General features: G+C 39.8%; 1 protein-coding gene across 4 annotated transcripts in view; it reads right to left on the bottom strand.

The window, feature by feature from the left end:
* AGBL1 (AGBL carboxypeptidase 1) overlaps positions 1–26405 on the bottom strand; it is an 872209-nt gene that overhangs the window by 757956 nt on the left and 87848 nt on the right. For all 4 annotated transcript variants that reach the window (XM_077124136.1, XM_077124138.1, XM_077124137.1 and 1 more), the window contains one exon: positions 11275–11312. In XM_077124136.1, coding sequence (XP_076980251.1) covers positions 11275–11312 — 38 coding nt within the window. The remainder of the gene's footprint in view (positions 1–11274; positions 11313–26405) is intronic.

The raw sequence follows: 26405 nt of genomic DNA, 5'->3' as shown, positions 1-26405 counted from the left end.
AACTAAATGGATCTAGGAAAAGTCAGAAGGTCTTGGCAGGCAATGTTGGCAGTGGTTTCCATATGGCATGCCTCCGGGATTGGGGAGGGGGGCTAAGATAAGGCTGAGTGGGGTCTCTAGTACCCAAAGCCACAAGGGCAATATCACAGTTTATATGAAGTTGGGCTGCAAAAGATTTCACTTGAAAATTAAAAATAAACATTTATTTCTTAAAATAAAATGGTTTGAAACTCTCTAGTAATGAAATGAAGGGATGGATTTTAGTCCTAATGTGTCAAGTATATATCATACCATTGTGGGCAAGTTACCCAAACTCTCTGAGCCTCAGTGTTTTCAACCTTAATACTACTGATATTTTCGGCTGGGTGCTTTTGTTGTGGGGGATTGCCTGCACATTGTAGGATACCTAGCAGCATCCCTAGCTGCTACCCACTAAATGCACGGGGCACTCCCCCACCTCCAGTTGTGACAACTGCAAATGTCTCCAGACATTGACAAATGTTCACTGGAAATAAAACTGTCCCTGGTTGAGAATCACTACTTTAGAATACTTAAATAATTACCTGTCTAAGAAGACCATGGTGAAGATTAAATGAGATAAATATATGAAAAGGTGCTTTGTAAACTGCTATTATTAGAATTCTGTAGGAAAACAGCAAACTTGCACATGACATAAATAGTTGTAAGTCAATCCTGAACGTGATGAGGAAGACACTGTGCATCTTCAGCAATAAGAGATGTTTATCTTTTTGCCTATCTCTTTAAATCTCTGTGATACTTTATCTTCATCAATCCTAGCCAGTCATTCATTATGCCAGGATTATACAAGTTCTAAAATCTAAAATATTTAGAGCTCAGCAACCTTGGATGTTAACCCCTGAGTACACAGAATGAAAACAAAATAAATGCATATGGATCAACTGAACAGGTTTGACTCTATATTCATTGATTTGTTGATTCAGATAACTTGCTCTATCTGCTGCTATGTAAACACATTAGGATTAATGCCTTCAGAAATAAGGATAAATGGATCAGAGACCTTGGCCCTCAGTCTAGAATAGGGGCTAACAAATGGCCCATAGCTTGTTTATTGTTTAAATAAAGTTTTACAGTAACACTGCCAGGCCCATTTGTTTATGTATTAGCTATGGCGACTTTGGATCCATAATGGTAGCGTTCAGTCATTCTGATATAGACCATAGAGCCCACAAAGCCTAAAATATTTACTATCTGGTCTTTTATAGAAAAAGTTTCTAGAGATAAGACGGATGCTGAAAACAACCTATGGTCAGGGGAGATACTGGGAGATGAATTTGCATTTCAACAGCTTTCATCCCATGTATCATCAATTCTTGAAATTCCCAGGATTTTCCAAGAGGTGGTCATAAAATTATAGTTCATCTTTATAGAGATGCACTAAGATCCAGGTGCTATACTGCCAGCCACATGTACATCATCTTGTTAAAATTCTAATTATTCTTTGTGGGTATCGTTTGCACTGCTTTACCAATGAGGAAACTGCAGGACAGCGTCATTAAGGAAGGTACCCAACATGGCCACGATTTGACCCACAGTCTCACAAAAGCCTGCCTTCATGACCACTGTGCAGTCACTGCATCCCATTCTGTCTTACCCTTTCAAAGAGTACTAAGGTTGAGCTCACAGTAAACACACAACATCATCATCAAGACCCTGAACTTCCTTGAACACTTTCACTTTTTTGTCAAAATGAACACAGGGGCTCAATCCCACAGGAAGGATCATGAGGCCACAGGGAAAACTCTTGAGATGGAGTTGGTCTTAAACTAGAGCCATCTTACAGGATCATCTAGTTAAAAGGCAGCACCCTGCATAGATACAAGAGAGTTGGTTGCAATCTCATTGCATTTCACATAGCCAAGAGTTTTGTGTCAAGCAGGAAAAACACACCACCACTCACAGCTCTGACAAACCCTGTGTGGGTATGTCTGAACACATAGGTCATCTTTAGAATGTAGCTCACCACACTGCTCGCCTTCCAACCAGCATAATCCCAAATGGAAGTTAATCTTCCTTGATCAAGTTTAGTTAAATTAGACCTATTAGTTCCTAGAGACTCAAAAATAGCTTGACTAGAACTCAAGTAGGATAAGGCAATTTAGTTCTTTCTCTGAGTCAAACTTTGCTAGCTCTTCCTTTTTGCCACTAGTAACAAAAACTAGCTCACCTTTCAAACCTAACCCAATGTCAGCCCATTTTTAAAATGCAATCCCAAACAACAGATTGAGCTCCGAAAGTGTCCCATGAGAAGAATACTCATTTCAGAACTTATCAAACTTTATTCTTTAGCACCCTAAGGAACTTCTGTGGAAGATGCTCAGCATCTATCAAGAGCTAGCAAAAGTGTGTGGAGTGCAGGGGTGGGGGGAGGGTGAAGGTTTATGTCAAGAAAAAGCTTGAACTGTCATTAATTGGGGTCTTCCAATTCTGCTCCTATTTTATACATGGAATTTTCTCATAAAATTCCTTTAAAAAAAGATTCTGCTACTAAAACTATTCATCTAGTGTAACTATCCTATTTTAGAAAAACCAAACTGAAGTCATATATGATCACAAAGACTAACTTAAGGTCACATAGCTAATCAATGGCTGAACTGAAACCTGAGTCCAGGTTTCCCAACTCCACTATGCAAAGAATAATCTTTGAAATAGTAATATTTTCTCCTTTGGGGACAGTCATAATTCAGTTCAAATTTCAGCTCTGCCCTTACTGTATCTGTGATCTCAGGCAAATCAGCTTCCTATAACCACCCCTTCCTCATATGTAAAATTGGGATCATAACATCATAGGTCTTTGTGAGGCAATAGGATACTATGTGCAGGGTGTCATGATTAATCGCAATGACCATTATTCATTGAAGATACCCCAATAAACAGCAATTCCCTTCCACTCTCCAATCTTCTTTCCACGTCCTGGAGGGCATGCAGTAAACGTTTCATGAGCTATATTAACAAATGGAAGGAGGAACATGTGTGGAGGAGGCATGTTCCTTAAGTGATGACTCCCTGGCATTGACAGCGAAGGGAAGAACGTGTAGGTTTATCAGAAAGGTGAGGGAGATAGGGAAAGTAATAAGATTTGCTGCTGTTAACCAGAGGCAGCCCTCAAAAAAAGCTGCTTAGGATGATCCTGTTCTCTGTAAGTCCTGTTCCACCATTCTAACAACACTGGGAATGCAACAAAAAATCTGTCCGCTTTTTTAACCTTAGGCTCCACTCACCCTGCCTCCTCCCAACTCTCTTAATGGCTGAGCAAATGCCTCCGAGACCATCTTCAGCTAATTTCCTTCAAGACATGCCAAGCTGCTAACTCTGGGAAGCATAGATAGTGTGGAATGGCAAATATGGCCAAAATTAGATTAAAATAACCCTCTGATAAACAAATTACTCGCCAAAAATAAATATTGGACAAATGAAGCCAAGATAACTGAAAGAACAGCACCACCACATGTCAGGCAGAGGAACTGCATACCCTGCTGTCTGGCCCAGTCCCAATCTGCCCATGGAACTTTCTGGGTCTGAAAGTCAAAGAAGCAGGATAGGTGGGTATCGGGGGAGGGGAAGTGTTCTTTCAGCTTAAACTTTTAAAAATCTTTTTTATGTGCATTTGCAAAAGACATAAATTTGTGGCAGAGTGAACTGAGCTTTGAGCCAAGAAATAAAAGCAGTGTGCCAAGTTGACTGTGGCAAGACATAATAGGAGTCTGTAATCCTTCCTGTCCCTTGCTCCCTTCCCTCTCTCATCCCATCCTTCATCAGCATCGCGCAATGCACAGCCTCGTGGCAGTAGCCCTGTCTCCTCACATGGCCAAAACAGGGTGCCAAGTACCTCTCCCTGAGTCCATTCAGGTGCTTGTATGGAGTCAACTATGCAGTGTTCTTTTCTAGCCTAAATGACAGAAACTCCCTCCCAAAATAATCTTCCTAATACTTTGAAAGTATTTATTTAGCTTCCTTTCAGCATTTGGTCTTATCTTCTTTGGGCTAAATAAACTTACCCTTGTTAATCTCTTCTTGGTATAGTGCAGGGCTCAAGTTCCAGGGATTTGAAGACTGGTCGGCAAGCAATGCAGCCCACTAGCTGTGTGAATTATTTAAGCTTTACCAAACCTCAGTCCCTACATCTGTAAGAAAGGGGATTATAATACCTCCTTAATGGGCTAAATGCAGATATGGTGCTTGACATACGAAGGGCTCAATAAATCGGAGACATTTTTGTTGTCATTTCAATCCAACAGTTTGATGGATGTAGCCTGCTTTATACTGTGTTCATACACAGTCGATCACAGCAGTCCATCCCAGTGTGACAAATGTAAAAATCTATCAATAGCATTTGGAGCAGAATTTCAGCTCATCACAGAAATATATTACATGTGTCTCCAGAAGTTAGGAAGGAAGAAGAGACATCGGGTCTATAATCACGCCACAATTTGATTCTCTCTGAGGACAGAAATTGGTCTGGCCTCTTCACTAACACATCTTGGAAGCAAATGTATGAGATTTAAGTCAGGAAACTGGGACCAATAGTTAACATTCACATATTAGCATTCCCGCTGGGTACAGCCCCAGGGAAGGGTGGGGATGTAGCAGGGATCCCTGCCCTCCTGGGGCTATAACCCAGTAGGAAAAATATACATGTTTAAATACCAAACTGCAAAACTCATAAGTGACAGTTCTGGTAAGCTCTTTGAAGTATAAATATAAATATTTATAGAGTTGTATGAGAAGGTCTAAACAAAGGAACCCAATGCTCAGCAGAAGTGGGAACTGGGCAGTATTTGTGCTGAGACATAAAGAAGTCAGTGTTAACGAGGCATCCCAGATGACTGAAACAGCCAGTGTTTCAGGGAGCTGGGCAGGTCACTCCTTCTCTAGAGTCCTCAGTTTCTCCATATGGAAAATAAGAAGGGGTAGACTGGATCAATTGTTTTCTGGGTTCTGGGGAACCCTATCCTTCAGTGGCTGTGTCTCAGGGATTGTACTAGGGAATGCCAATGGAAGTGAGGCAGGCAGGACTCTGAGCTTCCTATTCCAAAGAAAAAGATGAATACCTTTGCACTACGTAACCTCGAAGGCCTTGGGCCCCAAAAGTCTGACTCTCTGGCCCCCCGGGAAACTGGAGGGGGAAATATTCTGTGGACAGAACCCTTGGGAGTACCATGCTTGTCAAGGCAGGTCAGGGCCCTGAGGCCAGGAAGGCAGGTTCCAGCCCCTCTCTGGACACAGATCATAGGGCCTCTGTGTGCATAAGTCCAATGGAGGCATAGGCTGCGCTGATCCTCTGGTACTAGCGCATGATCAAAGAGCAAAGGGATTACCAGGCCAACCATTCTGAAGCATATATTGCCTTCCAGAGGTGTCCTCTAGGCCCCCAGAATTGCTCTAAAGGCTCTTGTTCAGGTGTTTTTAAAAAATGTCCCCTACTTTGACATTTTGCAGAACAACTGCCTGTCCATCATGTCCTCCAGTTCATAGCATTGCTGAGGGCTACCTCAGCACGGATGCCACCATAGATGCCCACGGAGAACATGAGGTTATCTGTACATGACCAGGGCTTTCAGCACTTAGAAGGCCCTCCCTTCCCATGTTCCTGTGGACCATCCCTTAGAGCCTGACAGACAAAGCATTAACTAGGAAAATCCCTAAGAAGTCTCCTCCCCTGCCAGACTTCCCATTAGGTCCATTGCATCTCCCGGTCCTCTTTCCTTCTCTGTCTCCCTCCTTTTTCTAACTTGCTTTCCCGTTTCCAACAGACTCCCCATGTTCCAACTTCTGCAAACTCTCAGACTTCTCTAAATGCTAATTCTTAAATTAGAGAGAGGGTTGAAGTACACTTATCATTCCCTTATTAAGGTTTAGGATCTGAACCAGAAAGTGTTTCCTTGTGCAAAGACATGACCTTTAAATCTGGGAAGCAAGGTTAGTACCAAGGCATTATTTAAGGGTTCATCACTGGAACTAGTACAAGTCAGGCATAATCCCATTGCCACACACTTATCCAGGGCTGCTTCCAGGGGTGTGATTTTCAAAAATGCATTTATACCTATCATTCATGAACGGGAGTCTGTAAGAGAACAAAAGAGAAGTGGAAGGGGCAATACAAAAGAAAAATATATAAGAATATATGTAAAAATACATAAATACATATATAATATAAAAGAAAAAGAGGAAGAAGAAAAGAAAAAGACAGAGACAGAGACAGAAGTCAAAGCAGAGAAAAGGAAAGCAATAGCAATAGAGACAGACAGAAATGAAAGACAGAGCTTGAGAGAGGCAGAGTGGAGGCAGATGGCAGGAGTGATAGAGACAAAAGACAACATATTTTGATTCATTAGAGAAATAAATTGCCTGTAATGGCAGAGGCACTATTTTTTCTAATCAAAGTGTTATTAAATTTTGATAATAAAAAGCTACGTGTTTTTGGGTGGGATAAAGCATGCCAAGGCAAAGCTTTCAATACAGGAAAATTCAGGGCAGGATACATGCCTATGTGAATGGAAAAGAGGAGAACCAATACAGTGAAACGCATGGGATTTGGATTAGACCATCTAGACCATAACCATAACCTATGGTTATGACCCTTGAATCAGCAACAATCTTTGATGTTTAGGGTACAAAATTGCTGAGACAAATGGAAAAAGGCCCATGACTTCCAAGCGTATTTTACCTGGCATTGCTTAGGAAGGGAAAGAGGTAAAAACTATATTTGGGTTACTTTTCCTCTTCTTACCATTTACAAATCCTAAATTGGTTTCTCATGCAATAGCTACTAGATGGAAGAGAAAGCTGAGGCAAAATAATGGAATATCCCCAAGGGGCCCTGGGCACTCTTTCCTTTTCTTTGTTGTTATATGGACAGATTTCTGCTCAGTCTCCTGCCCAGTGCCTCCTGTGGCCCCTCAGCCTCACAGCTCTGCCTGACCCTAGTGTGGATGGCCTCCAGCCAGCTGCTACTTGACTACACAGATTATCAAGCCCACCCATGTTTACTGTCACAGAAACACTGACTATCCCCATGACAGGAGATAAGTCATTCTGGCTTTATTAGACTGGGATATGCCATTATTTCATGAGGTAATGACAGAGATCTACTACATTGACCAACTTTCATACTAATTGACAAGCAAGCATTGCAACCAGAATTATCACTACCTAAAAGAAGCATGCCTTGAGGAGATAAATGTTCACGTAAACATCCCCAGATATAAGTACCAGATGGTAAAGTTTTAGATTTGAGACAGAAACTGATGTTTTGCATTTAGGTTTAGTGGATATGAATTCATCCTGTAATCCAGATCTACAGACATCCCATGTCAAGTCTTAACTATGTATAGGGACAATATAAAGTAACTGGAAAATGCCATGACACTCATTTCCCCACAGCAACCCCCAACCCATTGGGGCAGTACCATCTATATCAAGACACCCATCCCATACAGTACTTTGGTTAAGCTAATAAGAGAAAGATGGCAATTGCTCGTGTATTTTTCAGATCCTCTCCAAATCCATGATTGACCTCACTATTTAAATATAGCCCTCTTCCTGTTGAGCTCAGATATGATCTCAGGATCCTTCTACCTATGCATTGAAGTTTGCATTACAATGGAAACTATGTGCCTTCCCAAATCCATGATCGACCTCACAATTTAATCATAGCCCTCTTTCTTGTTTAGTTCAGATATGATATCAAGATCCTTCTACCTATGCATTGGAATTGGCACTTATAATGGACCTACGTGTCTTCCTTGTTATAGGACCCACCACCACCACTCCATTCCCCTCCTAGGTAATTTGTGTATGTTAATAATAACTTCCTGCCATCTCTGTTTTCCCTTCTTTTGAACCCACAGGAATGATGCGATGCTTAAGATCAATTAAGCTGCAAGGGTATTTTTTGTGAAATGCCAATAATGGAGATTTCCCGGGGAGGGAGGTCATTTTGAATCTTGAACAGGTTTCAGCTCACGTGTATGATCAGACAAACATCAGTGATTCTCAGCTGAGGAAATTTCTTCCCCAGGAGGCATCTGGAAATGTAGGAGATATTTTTTATTATCACAATCAAACAATGGGTGCTACCAGCATCTCATCGGTAGGTGCCAGGGATGTTGCTAAACATCCTCCAATGTACAGGATGTCCCTCACAACAAAGAATTAACCTAAAATCTCAATAGTGCCTAGGCTGAGGAGGCTTGATGTACCTTAAGGCTGAGTATTTAGTGATAGAAAGAAGGCCAGAGAACCTCTCATCCAACTTTTTCATGTTATAAATAATGAGCCAAAGACTCAGACAAAAGTCTATATGGATAGCTTAGAGAATTAGCAAAATAACCCTCCACATCCTTCCAATGGGATGACAGAACCTGCTCTGTATGTGGGGACGGTAGCCATCAGTTCCCTATAAGTAAAGATCAAAGCTGCAAATGTTAAGATCGTTGATTCTATTCATGGGTTTGCTGGATTCAAGGAGTAAGGGGCAGTAGTTAAAATTTCATACATGCAAACATTTTTATTTTCTACATGCAAATATAAAGCATTTATTTATTTAAAATTTTAGTCAACAAATAATGACTTGGCCTTTTTTGTGTTTGTTGATGCAAGTAATACTATGGCCAGCAAAGACAACCCTTTCCTTCAAAAGCTTACAATCTAGCAGGTGAGATGAACAACAAGCAAACGAAATGGGAGACTCTATGGGAGCTGTGCTGGTTTGAAAGGATGTAAGTCCCCTAGAAAAGTCATGTTTTAATCAAAATCCCATTTCATAAAGGTAGAATAATCCCTATTCAATACTGTATGTTTGAAACTGTAATCAGATCATCTCCCTGGAGATGTGATCGAATCAAGAGTGGTTGTTAAACTGGATTAGGTGACAACATGTCTCCACTCATTTGGGAGGGTCTTGATAAGTTTCTGGAGTCCTATAAAAGAGGAAACATTTTCATGTAATGAAAGGATTACGATGAAATCCTCTGCTCTCTCTGAATGAAGGATATTCGGAGAAAGCAGAGAATGCTGCAGCACCACAAAGCAGAGAGTCTACAAGCCAGTGATCTTTGGAGATGAAGAAGGAAAACGCCTCCTGGGGAGCTTCATGAAACAGGAAGCCAGGAGAGAAAGCTAGCAGATGACGCCATGTTCGCCATGTGCCTTTCCAGCTGAGAGAAGAACCCAGACCATGTTCACCATGTGCCTTTCCAGATGAGAGAGAAGCCCTGACTGTGTTCACCATGTGCCGTCTCACTTGAGAGAGAAACCCTGAACTTCATCGGCCTTCTTGAACCAAGGTATCTTTCCCTGGATGGATGCCTTTGATTGGACATTTCTATAGACTTGTTTTATTTAGGGCATTTTCTCGGCCTTAGAACTGTAAACTAGCAACTTATTAAACTCCCCTTTTTAAAAGCCATTCTGCTTCTGGTATATTGTATTCTGGCAGCTAGCAAACTAGAACAGGATCATATAGGATATGCAGCCAATCCAGTCTTGGGAGTCAGGGAAACCTTTTTCAGAGAAAGTGGTATCTGAGCTGAGCTTTGAAGGAAATATAGAAATTCGAAACTCCAAAAGCTAAGCCTCCTTAGCATGGCATGTTCAGGTTTCCAAGAATGAACATTGTCTTAAAAACCTAGATAAATGGTATGAAGCTGAATTAATCCATATTTGCACTGGCTATTGATTTCTCCTAGCCCTATGCAGCATGTTTTATATGGATCCAGTTCATAACTGGCATGTTACTTCTTTCAGGGTTTTATGTATTATAGGACCCTTGTATCAAAACACTCAACTCTAATAAGGTCTGAGAAAGGTGTGTTTGTAGATAGGTAAGTAGGCCTTGATCAGCTTGCAGGGAATTCTTTCCATAAAATATCAAGTCCTCCATGGCCAAAGGATGTACTGAGGCCAGACTGTGGGGATGACGATAAAGCCATTTTCCCAAAGCTTGGCATTCACTGGCTGGCCTGGATGGCTCCCAAGGTCCCTCTCAGCACCTTTACGCCACACAACCAATAACTCCCTCACCTTGCTGCATCAAGCACCTGGAATTATAATGGAGAGTGACAGAATGAGCAGGGAAATAATGAGAATTGAGAAGCCAAACCCAAGGCAAATTCCATCTTGTGGATGAATGGTTTTCTCCCCAGCACATACAAGTAATACTTTTCTATCCCTTCCTATCTTAGGGCTTCACAACCTTTTGCTCACCACTCCCCAGTCTGTTCTGACCATTTTCACTTGACCTGCAGATCATGAAGCCCTAGATAGACTTTGGTACTGTATAAAGTTCCAATAAACCAAATGAACTCAAGCTTCAGTTTTTCCTTCAGTCTATAAAGGGAAGTACCATGTAATAAGACTCCTTCTCTGTGCTTACAGTTGACAGAGATGTATGATTGGGGAGAGAGGGTTTATTAATTTGTATTTATTTATTTATAGGTTTTATTAAAGTTCACCTATCATCCACAGGCCTTGGGCTCCCTTTAGAGAAACAAATACCACAATTGAAGCAACAGGTTTCCAAGGTGCCAAATTAAAATAGATGAAGAGGAAGGAGGGAAAAAATTAAAAAATGAAGCTAAGACTTCTTCACTCCCAAGTACATGGTACCTTCTATTATATGGTACACATGAATTTGACTCCCAATGTAGTTAGGCCATGGCAATTAGACAAAAAAAAGTCCTCAAATTATTCAGACCTCCAAAACTATTCTTTTGGAATAAATGAGAAAAGAGCCAATATTTAATATGAAATTTGTTGTCAGCATCTGTACTGTCCAAGTAACTCCCAGTTCCCCAAGAGTACAGAATCATGAGCTAAGTTGGAAAGCAAACTCAAGAATCCTGCCTTGCCTTCCCACCCACTATCATAACTTTTTCTTCCATCAGACCATCCCTCTAGAACCTGGGGTTTATTCCAACAGTTCTTAAGGGTCCCTGGTCTTGTTAGAAGGAGTTGTTGAATATCTCAGACTCTATGGTCCACAGTAGACAGCATATACTCTTCAGTGTCAAATGCCATGATGGCATTACATATGGACATGCCTAGCTGCAGAGATATTAACTCTCTTTTCAGGTGTGTCCTTGGAACAGCCATAATATTCTCCATCTCACCCCAAAAATCCAAGACACAGCTCTATTGCATTGCAGCTCGAAAACGAGCCATGGAGAGAGAAGTGACTCTCTCACTGAACTCAGAGAGGGGAAAAAAGAACCATTTTTCAAAAGAGGTGCTTACTGGATTTCAGCAATGCTGCCAGAACTTCAGTAGCTGCCCTGGGAAAGAGAAAGAAAAGTGAAAAAGTCAGTGTAGTGTTCAAGGATCTGTTTGTCAACCCATGGATCCCATCACCAGTGTGCTCTTTGCTGCCACCTAACAGCACCATTATTAAGCAGCTAGCAGGCATTCTATTGATCTCACCACTGACCACTAAGAAGCACAACTGCAGAAATCACCACGCAAGGCAAAGAGTCCTTCTTGCAAATGTGTCTCTGAGGTCCCCTCTGTTGCTGAAAGTCTCTTCCCTCACCCTCATTCCTTCCACCTTCCACCAACTCCCTTACATGCTGCCATATTTCTGTTGCTCACCCCAGCCAGACTTTTATCAGTCTCTTGATTTGTATCTAGAAACACAGGGGACTCTGGAAGACTGGCTGGAGAGGTGAGAGTGAAGGGGATTCAGAGGCTGATTGAGTACAGCAGTGAAGTGCAAACTTCTCAAAACATGCAAACCCTTGAGGATACCCAGGAAAACACTCATGCATTGGAAAGTTAAATGGTGATGTCAAGATTTTCTTTCCAAATTCATTGCTTTCTTCCATGAAGGAATTTCACAACTGTTCTAGTTTGCTAGCTGCCAGAATGCAACACACCAGAGACGGATTGGCTTTTAATAAAAGGGGATTTATTTTGTTGGTTCTTCAGAGGAAAGGCAGCTAACTTTCCACTGAGGTTCTTTCTTAAGTGGAAGGCACAAGATGGTCTCTGCTGGTCTTCTCTCCAGGCCCCTGGGTTCCAACAACTTTCCCCGGGGTGACTTCTTTCTGCATCTCCAAAGGCCTGGGCTGAGCTGCTAGTACTGGGATGAGGAATGCTGAGCTGCTTAGCAGTGCTACGTTGCAATCTCCCATTTAAGCACCAGCCAATTAAGTCAAAGTCACTCATTGCAGCAGACATGCCTCCTAGCTGACTGCAGATGTAATTGGCAACAGCTGAGGTTCACGCACCATTGGCTTATGTCCGCAGCAACAAGACTAGGTATGCTCACTTGGCCAAGTTGACAACTGAATCTAACTAACACAACAACATTTGCAGTGCAGGGAGACATAGAAGAATGAAAATGCCTTTGGGCCCATGTCTTAGTGATCCTTTCATCTGATCCCTGAGTCATAAAGTTACACAAAGACCCACCAGGCAGAAGTGAATTTCACAGGCATTGAGGGTACTAAGGTGATTCTGGGAGAGAGAGTTTGTTTTTTTTTTTTTAAGGACAGACATATTCTGCATGGCCCTAGTAACTTCTCCTTAAGACCTGTTAAATAATCTTCCAAAAACAGACCACCACTCTGAGGATTGAGGAAGCAGGCCAAAGAAACTTGATCATTCATCCTAGATTACATAGACTTGTGTAAGCAGATCTGGGACTCCACACCCAGCAGTTTCACTTCCCACCTCTGCTTCTTTCCCATCTGTATTTCTGCAGAATCTCTCTCTAGCTAGCCCTGTCCTGGCCTCTGCCTAGTCGATGAGAGGGTAGTTCTCTTTACAATATATTATCTGATATTGAGCAACAGAGCCAGCAATAAAAACATAAATGAATGAATAAAAATAAACCAAAATAAAATAAAAATGCAGCGCTTGAGATATCATTGTTTTCCATAATCTACAAGAGAGCCCTACAACAGCAAAGGCCTATAACACAGAGGCCCCAGTATAAATTCTCAGCCAGAATGGCACTGTAGCTCTATGAGGCTAACATGATCACAGGGCAGACATAAAAGAAGGTAAGGATAGTTTTCATCAGATGGACTACTTCATGTATATTTACCAACCATGTTTTCCTTTAAGGCAACTCTCAGCTTTTACAGTCTCACTCTTTTTTAATCCCATGTATTTTGGCAACAGTGCCTTTAAGAAGGGAATATACTGAAGGTGTGTGTGTGTGGGGGGGGGAATCCAAGCCAGTATGGAAAATCTAGGAGCCATACACAGTGCATAGGGCCTGGCTTAGGCTGGGGCAAGAACAAAACAACCAAATTAGACCCATCAAAGGAGATTAGGCAAAGCAGATGAAAACAGAAGAATGAGGATGTTCCAGGCAAAGTACCTAGCTTGGGTCTAACTCAAAGGCCAGATCTATATGGGTGACCTTATATATCTGGTTTGCATGGCACTTTTGTTTTTGAAAATGCACAAACAAAGTGACGATCCATTAGATAACAGTTTATTGAGGGATGGACTAGTGGCGGGAAGGGACCGGCAGCAAGCAGAGTATTTAGGAGGATGAGAGGTGAAAAGAATTTCAACTAAAATAGTAGCTTGGAGAAAGAAGGGCAAGAGATGAGTTCAAAGGAAATTTCAAGCCTTGCTACCTTTAATAGGCTAAATTGACTCTCCCATACAAAGAAGTTGAAGTTCTAATCCCCAGTACTTCAGAATGTGACCTTATTTGGATATAGGGTTATTGCAGATGGAATAAGGCAAGTTAAAATGAGGTCACAATAGAGTAGGGTGGGCCCTTAATCCAATATGAGAAGTGAAGAAATACCAACACAGAGGAAAAGGCCAAGTGACAACTAAGGCAGAGATTGAAGCCCAATTATCAGCAAACCACCAGAAGGAAGAGGCATAGTAGGATTCTCCCCTACAGATTTCAAACTACTAATCTCCATAACTGTGAGCCAATTAACTTTTGTTGTAAGCCACCCAGTTTGTCATACTTCGTTACCCGCAGCCCTAAGAGACCAATATACTACTCAAAGTGAGGTCCTCTGACCAGCAGCCTCTGCATTTCCTGGGAGCTGAAATAGAAATGCAGAACCTCAAACATCACCCCTGACCTTCTGAATCAGAACCTTTATCTTAGCAGGATCATCTGGTAATTCACATGCGCATTAAAGTTTGAGAACCATTTGTTTAGATGACAGCATTAATATGGCCAGTTTGCTGTTCAGATGTTGAGAAAAGGATTCAAAATAAACTCCCACACCTCAACTCTCTAGAAAGTACCTAATAGCAAAATATAAAATAAATAGAATCCAAAAAGTGATATTATATGTCAGGCACCATATCTTAAGTGTCACATTAGTCAAAGAGGTGAGGATGATTTCTGAGAGACGAGAAAAGATTTCTTTCTCTACAGACCATAATTGGGAGAGGAACAGGTCATCTACCATAGGACACATATAGGACAGTGATGGATACAAGATCCGAGGCCAGAGCTAAATATTCTAGGAGTGCAGAACTCAATTCTGTAGGTAATGAGAAGCCATTCAGTTTTGTGTTTCAAAAGGTGTTGGTGGCAATAATAGAAATGTGAAAGGAAGGTTGCAAGCAAGAATTAGCAAGATTTGAGGACAAAGTGTCAATGATGCCACTGAAGTTTTCAGCCTGGGTAAATGGAAGAAGAGAAAAGACTAAGAAGGGAAACTGAGGAAGACTTATGGCAAGCTGAGCTCAAGGTGATGAGGATAAAGCTATATAAATTGTTCAGAATGCTGCTACAATCATAGATCAAGAATTCGGGAAAGCATCTCAAGCTGGGGATATCTACTTAAGAATCATTACAATAGTAGTGATAACTATAGCTATGGGAGCAGGTTGTTATATGCGGGGAAATTCAAGAGCAGAATAGAGGGCTGGCCCAAGAAAACATCTACACTACAGGGATAGAAATCCTAAAGGAGTCAGGGAATGTGCAGTCAAGGTAGGAGGAGACCCAGAGGATGTTTAGTTTCAACAGACGAAAGACTTTTGAAACTGAAAGTCATTAGATTTTCCAGGTACAATGTTTCTCAGACTACAAGCTGTGATGCAATAGTGGATTATAAATCAATTTAATAGGTATTGACTAGATTTTTTTAATAAAGTAGAATAAATTGGAATGGAATAGAATATATCAGAGTACATCTTATGAAGCAAATGTTGTCAATTGATCTGTGGTACTCTTATTTCAGCTCTAAGGGAACAATAACAGCCAAAATCTAAGTGCAACAGTCCCCACCCTTTTGCAAAGCTGGATCACTTGGGCAAGATTCTAGAGATCACATGTCATCTTCATTGTTCTATCTGAAACAGAAGAAGCTAAGCTTAAGTCATTGAGAAAATGTAAACTTCCTCTAGGCCAGAATTTAACAAAAAGTCACAGACTTGCAAAATTCAGTTTATTTCTTCAGTCCAGTCTTAAGTAAATTTTAAGAGCCATTACAATAGTCTCTAATAATTATCACCACTATTCGGTGCCAGGCATTGCGCTAAGTGTCTTTTATATATTATTACATAGAATACTTAATCTTCACAAGGTGGAATTATTAGTCCTACTTCACAAATTGCAACAATGAGGTTCAGAGATGATAGCTTGCCCAAGTTCTCGCAGGTAGCAAGTGGTGGCATTGAGATGCAAGTTTACCTCTGTGTGACTCTAAATCTAGTGTCTTTTTTTTTTTTTTTTTTTTTTTGATGCATGGTCCGGGAATCAAACCCAGGTCGCCACATGGAAAGCAAGCATTCTACCACTGAACTATCTGTGCACCCTAAATCTAGTGTTTTTAAAGTCTTATACCTACCTTTTAAATAATTCCAGAAGGAATCTAAAATATCTCTCAGTGCAATTTCTTCATCTCTCAAATATGAGTTGTATAATTCAAGAGATTAGGTGAGTGGTACCTAGTCACAGGATTAACATATCAGAAAGCAATAAAACAATCAACATCTCCAGCCTCTGAGGCTAGCACTAACTCAGCGCTCTGTTTTGTATAGTATGGCTGAAGCATGAGTAGATTTAGACACTCAGAAGCAGTTCTGGAGATCAGGCTGGAGGACTTGGTTGGAAGACGTTCACAGAGGGCTTTGAATGCCAGAGCTGAGTTGCTGAATTTGGAATTAGAGGGCTTGAGTTTGAAGCTTGGAGCAGCTACTTTTACATGTGATCCTGGGTTCTGGGTCTGCTTGATCTCTCTGAATCTCACAGTAAGCATAATTAATGCAAACTTACTGGATGATGTTACATGCCAAAGGAAAATAAAATAAAAAGCCTACCAAAGTTCATGAAACGTAGCATTAATGCAAATGGCATGGTGGATCATGGCATTCAGGACTGAGTGGTGAAGCATTCTCAGCTCTGTCCGTGTGCTTGCAAACACTGAGATTTCAAGACTGCTATTTATCAGTCAGGAGGGGTCCCAAGAGAAACATGGGCTCTTTTCCCTCAGTTACATACAGAAACAAAATGACCAAACTATTTCTTGGGAATATCCTATAGCCTAGATGGCCAGGATATGGAAATTGTTACCTGTATTAGTTATCTTTTCTGCATAATAAATGGCCCAAATTTACTTAGCAGCTTAAAACCACACACATTCATTATCTCTCAGTTTCTGTGGGTCAGGAACACTCCAGTCTGCAAGCTCCAGTAAACAACCATGTTTGTTTTTTACTATTCTAACTCTATCTTGGAATAGAATTTGAACACTAAGTATCATTGAATATTTGTTGATTTATTTACCAAAAGCCAGGCACTGGTCTAAGAAATGCATCCATGTATGTGTGTGTATATATATATATTCATTCATTCAAGAAATATTTACTTCAATCCTACTATATGCTGGCATAAACTGATAAACCAAACAAAGATTCCTACCTTCAGGGAACTCTTTCAAAGGAGTTTAGGTGAGGGGAATAATTAATACATAACAATTTTTTTTTCATTTTAAGCAGTTTTATTTACACATCATCTAACCCAACCTAAGTAAATAAACATGTCTTCACCACCATAATCTATATGAAGATATTTCCTTTTCTTCCACAAAGAATCCAAACCTTTCAGCTGTGCGCCCCACCTATTGACATTTAGTTTGGGCATAATGCCTTTGACAATAAATAGTTTTGAAAAGCACATTAAATTCATATTTTTAAATGTGATAAATTCCACGGGTAAAAGTACAGGTAAAGAAACCAGCTGTGCAGGGTGAGTAATAAGTTTTACAGGCTTGGTTAGACAAGGCTTCATTGAGAGGCACCATATGAACAAAGGCATGAAGAAGGGGAAGAAGATGCCATGCAAATGTCAGGAGGGAGGATGTGCCATGACGAGGGACAGCAGAGCAGACGCTCAGGGGAAAACAAGCCTAGCAAGTTCAAGGAACAGTAAGGTGTAGAGAGCTGCTGAAGCCAAGAGGATGAGGGTAAAGGAGTAGGAATAGAGGTCAGGAGTAACAGAATACAGTTCACAGAGGGCTAGAAAGCACCATAAAGGCTTTTGTTTCACTCCAAGTGAAGGATTCACTACAGGATTTTGAGTAATAATCTAGCATGTTTCAAAATTTCTCTGACTACAGTATTTAATCATGAAAGTAAAAATTTAAAAAAGGAATCTAGGGAGGTAAGAGCAGAAGCCAAGAGACCAGTTATAAAGCTATGTGGAATAAACTGAACCCAGCAATACATAAAAAGGTTTATGTACATTGGCTAAGTGGAATTTATGCCAGAAATGCAAGGTTGGCTTAACATATGAAAATCCATCAATGTAATACACTATATTAATAGAATAAAAGATAACAAACACATGATCATCTCAACAGACGCAGAAAAAGCCTTTAATGAAATTTATCACACTTTCATTATTTAAAAAAACATTCAACAAACTAGGACTGTAAGGAAATTTTCTTTATCCGATAAAGGGGTCTACAAAAAACCAAAAGCTAATATGATACTCAGTGGAGAAAGACTAAGTGCATTCCCCCTAAGATCAAGAACAAAGCAAGGATGTTCACTGTTGCCTCATCTGTTCAACATTGTACTGGAGGTTCTAACAGGGCAATTAGGCAACATCAAATTAAAATAAAATAAATTACAAGATAAAATAAAAGGCATGTAAATTGGAAAAGAACAAGTAAAACTATCTCTATTTGCAGATGGCATGATCCTGTATATGGAAAATCCTAATGAATCCAATAAAAACAATTAGAACTAATAAATCAGTCAGCTATATGGCAGGTTACAAAACCAATATAAAAGCTACATACTTTATTTCTATATATTATCAATAAACAGTTAAAAATAAAACTTAAAAAGCAACCCCATTTATAATAACAGCAAAAAGATTAAAATACCCGGTTATAAATTTAAAAACAAGAAGCAAAAGATTTTACACTGAAAACTAGTAAAAATTATTGAAAAAAATTAAAGAAGATCTAAATAAATGGGCTGGAAGACCTAACATTGTTAAGATGGCCATACTCCCCAATTTGATCTACAGACTCCATGAAATATCTATCAATATTCCAACTGCTTTTTTTGTAGCCAGCTGGAATTTTGCCGGAAATTGACAAGCTAATCCTAAAATTCATATGGAAATGTAAGGAACCCAGAATGGCCAAAGAAAACAAGAACAAAGTTGGAGGATTAATACCAAACAATTTCAAAATCTATTACGAAGCTACAGTAATCAAGAGAGTGAGTGTTGACTTTGACTAGAGATATGAATGAAGCTGGTCTGGATAGGACTAAGGTAGATTAGAATACAGGGTAAAGGATGATATCATCCATATTCTAAAACTTCAACTTCTGTGTGAGGCCAAAGGGAGAGATGTGCAAAATTTATATTTTGGGTAGCACATTACCTAATTTTACTCGTATGGCCAGTTTAGTTGAACATCACAAGTACATGGAATCTTGAATAGGGCATGATATCTTCTTGGTTTGTTCAGGATAGTGTGATGCCCCGATATATCCCAGAGTAATTTGGGCAGTGAATAAAGAAGTGTTTGCAAAGTTCCGTTGGGGGACTGGAGAGAAAGGAGGAAATATCCAACTTCCCCATTTGGAGAATTCCTGATATTCTTTAAAACAATGGGGCCAAACAAATCAATAGGCTTAGCCCTCAATCTTAGGGTTCACTTCTATGAAAACTTATTCCTGTAAATGACAGGCTAAGCCTACTTATAATTATGCCTAAGAGTCACGCCCAGAGAACCTCTTTTGTTTTCAGATGAGGCCTCTCTCTAAGCCAACTAGGCAGGTGAACACACTATGCTCTCCACTACATGGGACATGACTCCCAGGGGTGTAAATTTCCCTTGAAACATGGGATACAAATCATGGGATGACCCAGGACCCAGAATCATGGGATTGAGAAAGGCTTCTAGACCAAAAGCGGGAAGAGAGAAATGAGACATAGTTTCAGTGGCTGAGAGATTTCAAACAGAGCTGAGAGGTTATCCTGGAGGTTATCTGGATACATTAAACAGATAACCCTTTTTAGTTATGGTGTATTGGAGTGATTAGAGGGAAGTACCTGAAACTGTTGAGCTGTGTTCCAGTAGCCTTGATTCTTGAAGATGACTGTATAACAATAGAGCTTTTACAATGTGACTACGTGATGGTGAAAACCTTGTGACTGATGCTCCCTTTGTCCACGGTTTGGACAGATGAGTAAAAAAATATGGATAGAAATAAATAAACAATAGGGGGTATAAGGGGTAAAACAAATTGGGTAGATTGAAATACTAGTGGTCAATGAGAGGGAGGGGTAAGGGGTAAGGGATGTACGAGTTTTTCCTTTTTATTTCTTTTTCTGGAGTGATGCAAATGTTCTAAAAATGATCATGGTTATGAAAACACAACTATGTGATGATATTACGAGCCACTGATTGTACACCATCTATGGACTGTATGTGTGTGAAGATTCGTCAATAAAAATATTTTTTTAAAAAAGAAAGAGTGTGTGTTGGGGATTGAATCATATCCCCCACAAAAGGAATGTTCAGGTTCCAACCCCTGGTCCTGTGTGTGTGAACTCATTTGCAAATAGGACCTTTGAACATCTTATGAAGGTGTTATTGGTTAAGGTGTACCTGAACTGAATGAGGGTGGGCCTTAGTCCAATATGGTTAAAGCCCTTATAAGCAAAGGAAATTGGACAAGGAGAAAAATGTTACAGGAAGAGAAAGAGGCTGGAAATCACTAGAATCCAGAAGAGAAAGGAAAAGACCATATGACTTGCCATGTGACAGAAAAGCAGGAACCAAGAGTTACTGGCAGCCAGTCCCAGAACACCAAAAGTCTTCAAGGAGAAAGCATTGTCTTGCTAACAACTTGATTTTGGAATTCTCCTGGTCTTAAAATCATGAGCCAATAAATTTCCATTAAACCAACCCATTGTATGGTATTTATTTTAGCAACCAGGAAATGAAAACAGTGTTATATTGGCATATGAATAGACATTTAAACCAATGGAGTATAATTGAGCATCCAGAAATAAGCCCTCACAGAAAGAATCAATGATTTTTTCAACAAGGATGCCAGGGCTATTCAGTGGGTAAAGAACAGTATTTTCAACAAATGGTACTGAGATAGTTGGAGATCCATATGCAAAAGAAGGAATTTGGTCCCCTACCTCACACCAAACACAAAAATTAATCCACAATGTATTACAAACCTAAGTATAAAAAGCTAAAATTATAAAAATCCTAGAAGAAAATATAGGAATAAATCTTCATGACCTTGGATTGGATTGAGCAAAGACACTGGATTAAGCAATGTCTTTTTTTTTTAGAAATAACACCAAAAGCATAAGTAACAGAAGAAAAAACAGATACACTGAACTTCATTAAAATAAAAATATTTGGATATCAAAGTCTGCCAACAAGAAAGCTAAAAGAAACCCACAGAATGAGAGAAAATATTTACAAATCACATATCTGATAGAAGTCTACTATTCAGAACATATAAATACCCTTACAACCCAATAATAAAAAAAAAGTAACCTGATTTAAAAAGGGCAAAGGAATTGAATATACATTATCTCCAAAGAAGATATACAACTAGCCAATAAGCACATTAAATGAGTTCTACATTATAAGTCACTAGGAAAATGAAAATTAATTAAAGCCACAATGAAATACCACTTCATGCCAATCTGAATGGTTAAAATCAGAACTACAGATAATAACAAGCATTTGTGAAGTGTCAAGAACTGGAGCCCTCATCTATTTGGGGGATGTAAAGTTATGTGGTCACTATGGAAGACAGTAGCTTAGAGTTCCTCAAAAATGCTGAACATAGTTACATGTAAAAAAATGCTAAACATAGCAAGTCCACATGAAAGCACACATCCACACAACAATTTACATATGAATGTTCCCAACAGCATTGTCTACTGTTCTAGTTTGCTAGCTGCCTGAATGCAATATACCAGAAATGGAATGGCTTTTAAAAAGGGGAATTTAATAAGTTGCTAGTTTACAGTTCTAAGGCCAAGAAAATTTCCCAATTAAAACAAGTCTATAGAAATGTCCAGTCAAAGGCATCCAAAGAGAGATACCTTGGTTCAAGAAGGCCAATGAAGTTCAAGGTTTCTCTCTCAAGTGAGAAGGCACATGGCAAACACAGTCAGGGCCTCTCTCTCAGCTGAAAGGGCACGTGGCAAACACGGCATCATCTGCTAGCTTTCTCTCCTGGCTTCTGGTTTCATGAAGCACCCTGGAAGGCATTTTCCTTCTTCATCTCCAAAGGTTGCTGACTCATGGACTCTCTGCTTTGTGGTGCTGCAGCATTCTCTGTTCTCTTCAAATCTCCTTCATTCTCCAAAATGTTTCCTCTTTTATAGGACTCCAGAAACTTATCAAGACCCACCCAAATGGGTGGAGATATGTCATCACCTAATCCAGTTTAACAACCACTCTTAATTAAATCACATCTCCAGGAAAATGATCTGATTACAGTTTCAAACATACAGTATTGAATAGGGATTATTCTGCCTTTACAAAATGGGATTTTGATTAAAACATGGCTTTTCTAGGTGACATACATCATTTCAAACCAGCACATCTATAATCACCAAAAAGTGGAAACAACTTAAATGTCCATCAAATGATGAATGGATAAACTAGGTAGTATATCCATGCAATGGAATATTATTCAGCAGTAAAAAGTAATGAAATACTAATCCATGCTACCACGTGGAAGATCCTTGCTAGTAAAGAAAGCCAGTCACAAAAGACCATATATCGTATGATTCTATTTACGTGAAATGACCGGTCTAGGGAGACCCATTCAGACAGAAAATTAATTAGTGGTTCCCTTGGTCTGGGTGGGGAGGGAGGTAAGGATGGTAGGAATGGGGTGTGACTGCTAATGTGTAGAGGATTTAGTTTTAGACTATTGAAAATGTGCTAAAATTAGATAGAGTAGGGATGGTTGCACAACCTTGTAATACAGTAAAAACTTCTGAACTGTGCACTTTAGATGGATGGATTTTATGGCATGTGAAATATATCTTAATAAAGCTATAAAAAAAAGATGAAAAAGCTGTGTGGCCATCCAGGAGAGGAACAATGGCATCTCAAACCAGGGTAGTAGTCATGGAAGTGGTAAAAAGTAGTCACATCCCGGATATATTTTTAATTTGTGCTAATAGTATTTCTTGACAGATTGCTATGAGAAGTTGAATTAGCTCAGTTACTTCTCAAAGCATTTCTCATTTTATAGCTGAAGAGACTGTGATAAGTAAATTAACCTGCCTGAGGTAACAAGGTTAGAAAGCAGCAGAGAAGAACTTAGCCTCAACTCTGTCTGACACCAGTCTGTGCACATAACACTTGTCCAGTACCATCTTGAGCACTGGAGTCAGCAAGCTTCTTCACGACTTTGCTGAAAAAAAAGGAGGTGGCCCTAGAATTTAATCCTAGGACCATGTTAGAGTTGGGGGAGCAGTATAGGGTATGACAGAAAACAGAGAGTGAAAACAAAGAATTAGCCAAATAACAGGTGGATAAAGCAGGACCTTTACAAGCGATTGAATGAGTCCCTTACAGAGCAGTCGCTTAGAATACCATCTGGCATAGCCCCCGCCTGCTGCCTGGCTTAAGAGGGAATAGGGAGAGAAGAGCAGGATGGATGAAAGTACACACACACACACACACACACACACACACACACACGAGGAGACCAGGATACCAGGGGAAATGGATGACAAGTGACACTTGCTAATCACCATTTTTAAGGGAGAAGAAAAGAAAACAGAAATGGAAATTGAGATGACTCCTGCATGGTGAAAGAAAGAAAAGCCATGAACATATGGGACAAAAGTTGAAAATGGGATCCTGTGCCCAGCATGGAATTTGTCCATTTCTCTTTGGAAAAAAATAAAAGAAAATTAAAAATAAGCAACTCCCCCACTCTGTCCAGATGCTGTCAAAGACAGCTTGTGGGAACCATCATCAATCGTGGGGGATTTTTATAAGGAAAATTGAAACCCAGACCTCAGACTGGTTTGGTCAGTAACACTCAGCAGGGCATGTGACAGAGGGGTGGCTGCTACCTTAGAAAGGGAACCAGGAAGAGTGCACTGCAGTCAAGGTTAGGAGGGAACCCATGCTGCCTGGGCTTGTCATGGGCAGCAATTTTGCAAAGGAAAAATTATTTTAAAGTGCTTCCAGGTTTGCAGGCAACAGCATCAGGATCAAGGACTCAAAGGTTTTTGAGAATTCCCAGCACCAGGAAAGAAAAAGCTAAAGTCTGGGAGAAAGGAGAAGGGTAGAGAGTGCTATAAGTTCTGTTAAACAAGGGAGTCTCTTTCTACATGGAGGGAGGATTCTCAGGTTATCTCTTAAGGCAAAAATTACCCTTGAATCTCCCTACATTATTCATAAAGTACAGCACACACAAATGTACTCCTGTACTGTACTCCTGTTCTGTAATACATACATATAAATGTATAATGAGCACAGTGACTAATTAAGCATACATTATGGAATTAAGCACATGCAAAATACAATTTTACAGAATGTTTGCTACAGTATGGCATTAGAATAGTTGCTATACCACACATATAATTGAATTCCTATGTTAAATGTATGTATGATGCAATCCACTCTCAAAATATCTGGAAGCACAAAAAGAAAGACATGGTATCCCATCTCAAAGCTAATGCACAGTACAAAACTGACACCCAAAAGACACTTACAGACTCAATGAATAAATAAATATAATAATGATGTTGCTCCAGCTAGAGGACAGAACAAAGACAAGACTGAGTATTATCTGGACTGTTTGGTTAAGGTGCCCCATACTTGAGTATCAAAGATGAATACTTCCAATACAATCACAACCAGACTTCGAAAGGTTGTCATAGGATCTGGTGTTGAATCATTCCTCCTCAAAAACATGTTTAGGCCTTTTAGAGAATAGGAGTAAAGAATGTAGCAAAGGTTTACAAACTGATTCCTGACAAGGCAGAACTTAAGCACAGCATCAGAAAAATTCACCACCTATTGCCAGATCAGTGGTTTTCAAACTTGAAGGTGCATCAAAATCACTTGGAGTTCTTGTTAAAACACAGAGAGCTGGGCCCCATCCCACACTCACCCCTACCCCCAGAGTTTCTGATTCATGAGGTCTGGGATAGGGCCTGCATTATTGCACTTTTAATAACTTCCCAGGTGATGCTGTTTGTTCAAGAATCACTCTTGTGAATGACTGACTTATACTTAATAGATTAATAGATGGTTTGGCTGAGGGAAGTTGCAGAAGCACTCTTCAGCCATTTTTCTTTCAAGACAAATGCTCCAGATCTTCAATGATGCCTTGCGGCAGTGCCATGAACACTGGTCCTCCAAGCAAATATGTCATAAGCTCCCCTCTTCCTTGACAAAAATTAAAATCTATCACCTAAAAAGGAGTTCTCAAGAGTTCAGAGATTCTTTCCCAACTACAGTCTGAGGTTCCAGACAGCAGGGACAGTTATTTATTTTTGCCCATTTGAAAGCCTCAGGAAGATTTGGTACTCATTCCTGGATGGACACTATGTCAATGATTCCCAACATATTGAGAGCTTTTATTCTCTTTTAGAAATCAGGATCTTCATTCAAATTCAAATGATAGTGGAGACTTGAGAAAAAAATGCCAACCTTATTTTTCATGGGATATGATTTTTACTGATAAAGTCCCACATTGACCATAATCTCTCAGAGAATTCTAGACACACAAAGAAACCTGAAATATGTCCCCAATTCACTATGTTCTTGCAGTTCTCCATAGGCTTGAACACAAAATACTCTGGTTCTGTAGAATGGCTTCCTTTCCTTTACCATGGTGAATTCTCTTCTACTTTCCTTTATTGTAGCATTTTCACAGTAATATTGACATTGTCCATTTATATGTCTAACTCTACTTTAGGCCAGAAGCTCTTTGAGGACAGAAGCTATATTATACTCTTTGAAGCTTAAACACTTATTATAGTACATTCTACATGGTAATTTTTAAATAAATATTTGATATGTGAATAAATTAATAAATGAATAAGTTGCAACAGTCTTCTGCTAAACTGAAATTTATCCAAATCTTAACCACACACTACCTCTAGAAATCACAAAGAATAAGTGGCACAGAGAAGAGCATTTTTTTAAGGAGAGCAGGTGAGCAACCAAGAGTGTGTCAGAATGATAGAAGGAAGGGCAAGGGGATAATGAGGGTACTGCATGGGTAAGGGAATATGGTGTTGGGTAGGTTATTCGGCCCTGATAAGAACTGATGCAAAGCATGAGAAGTCCTCCAGGTGGATCAACAGGCTTAGGGCTTTTCTAAGTGAAGCTGTCAAAACAACTATTAAAGCTCACCTTCTCTTTTCAGTTTCCCATAGAGACCTTGGCTATTCCCAAAATCCCATTCTCTCATTAACTCTCCCCACCTCAAGCTACAACCAAGAGTTCATGAAAAGAACTCCTTGCCTAGATTGCAAGGCGAAGAAAAGTTTCTTCTACTTAGTTTCGTTTCTCAATTTTGAGTTGCAGGAGCATTTACAGCTATTGTATCCTAAGCAAGTCTTTGCAGACAGAAGGAATTGAAAATAAATAAATGGATGGATAGATGGACAAAGGGAGGGAAGGAGAGAGGGAAAGGAAACAGGAAAAATATGAGTTCTCTTTCAAATCAGATTGATAATATGAATTTACTTCCCTTCCTTCCAAAACTCCATTAATTTCAGTGTGGAAATACAAAAATGTTTGAGTGCATGACAGTGGAGTCAATGGAAGGGAAAGATCATCAGAATATTAAAGACGTCAACAAATTTTTAGAAGATAAGAAATAGAAGAAGTCCTCTGGCAAATGAAACAGAGTAGAAGAAGTCAGTCTTCAGAAATAGCTATGGT

Source organism: Tamandua tetradactyla, chromosome 12 (assembly GCF_023851605.1).
Source record: "Tamandua tetradactyla isolate mTamTet1 chromosome 12, mTamTet1.pri, whole genome shotgun sequence".
Classification (NCBI taxonomy): Eukaryota; Metazoa; Chordata; class Mammalia; order Pilosa; family Myrmecophagidae; genus Tamandua; species Tamandua tetradactyla.
This window is presented reverse-complemented; position numbering and strand designations above follow the sequence as displayed.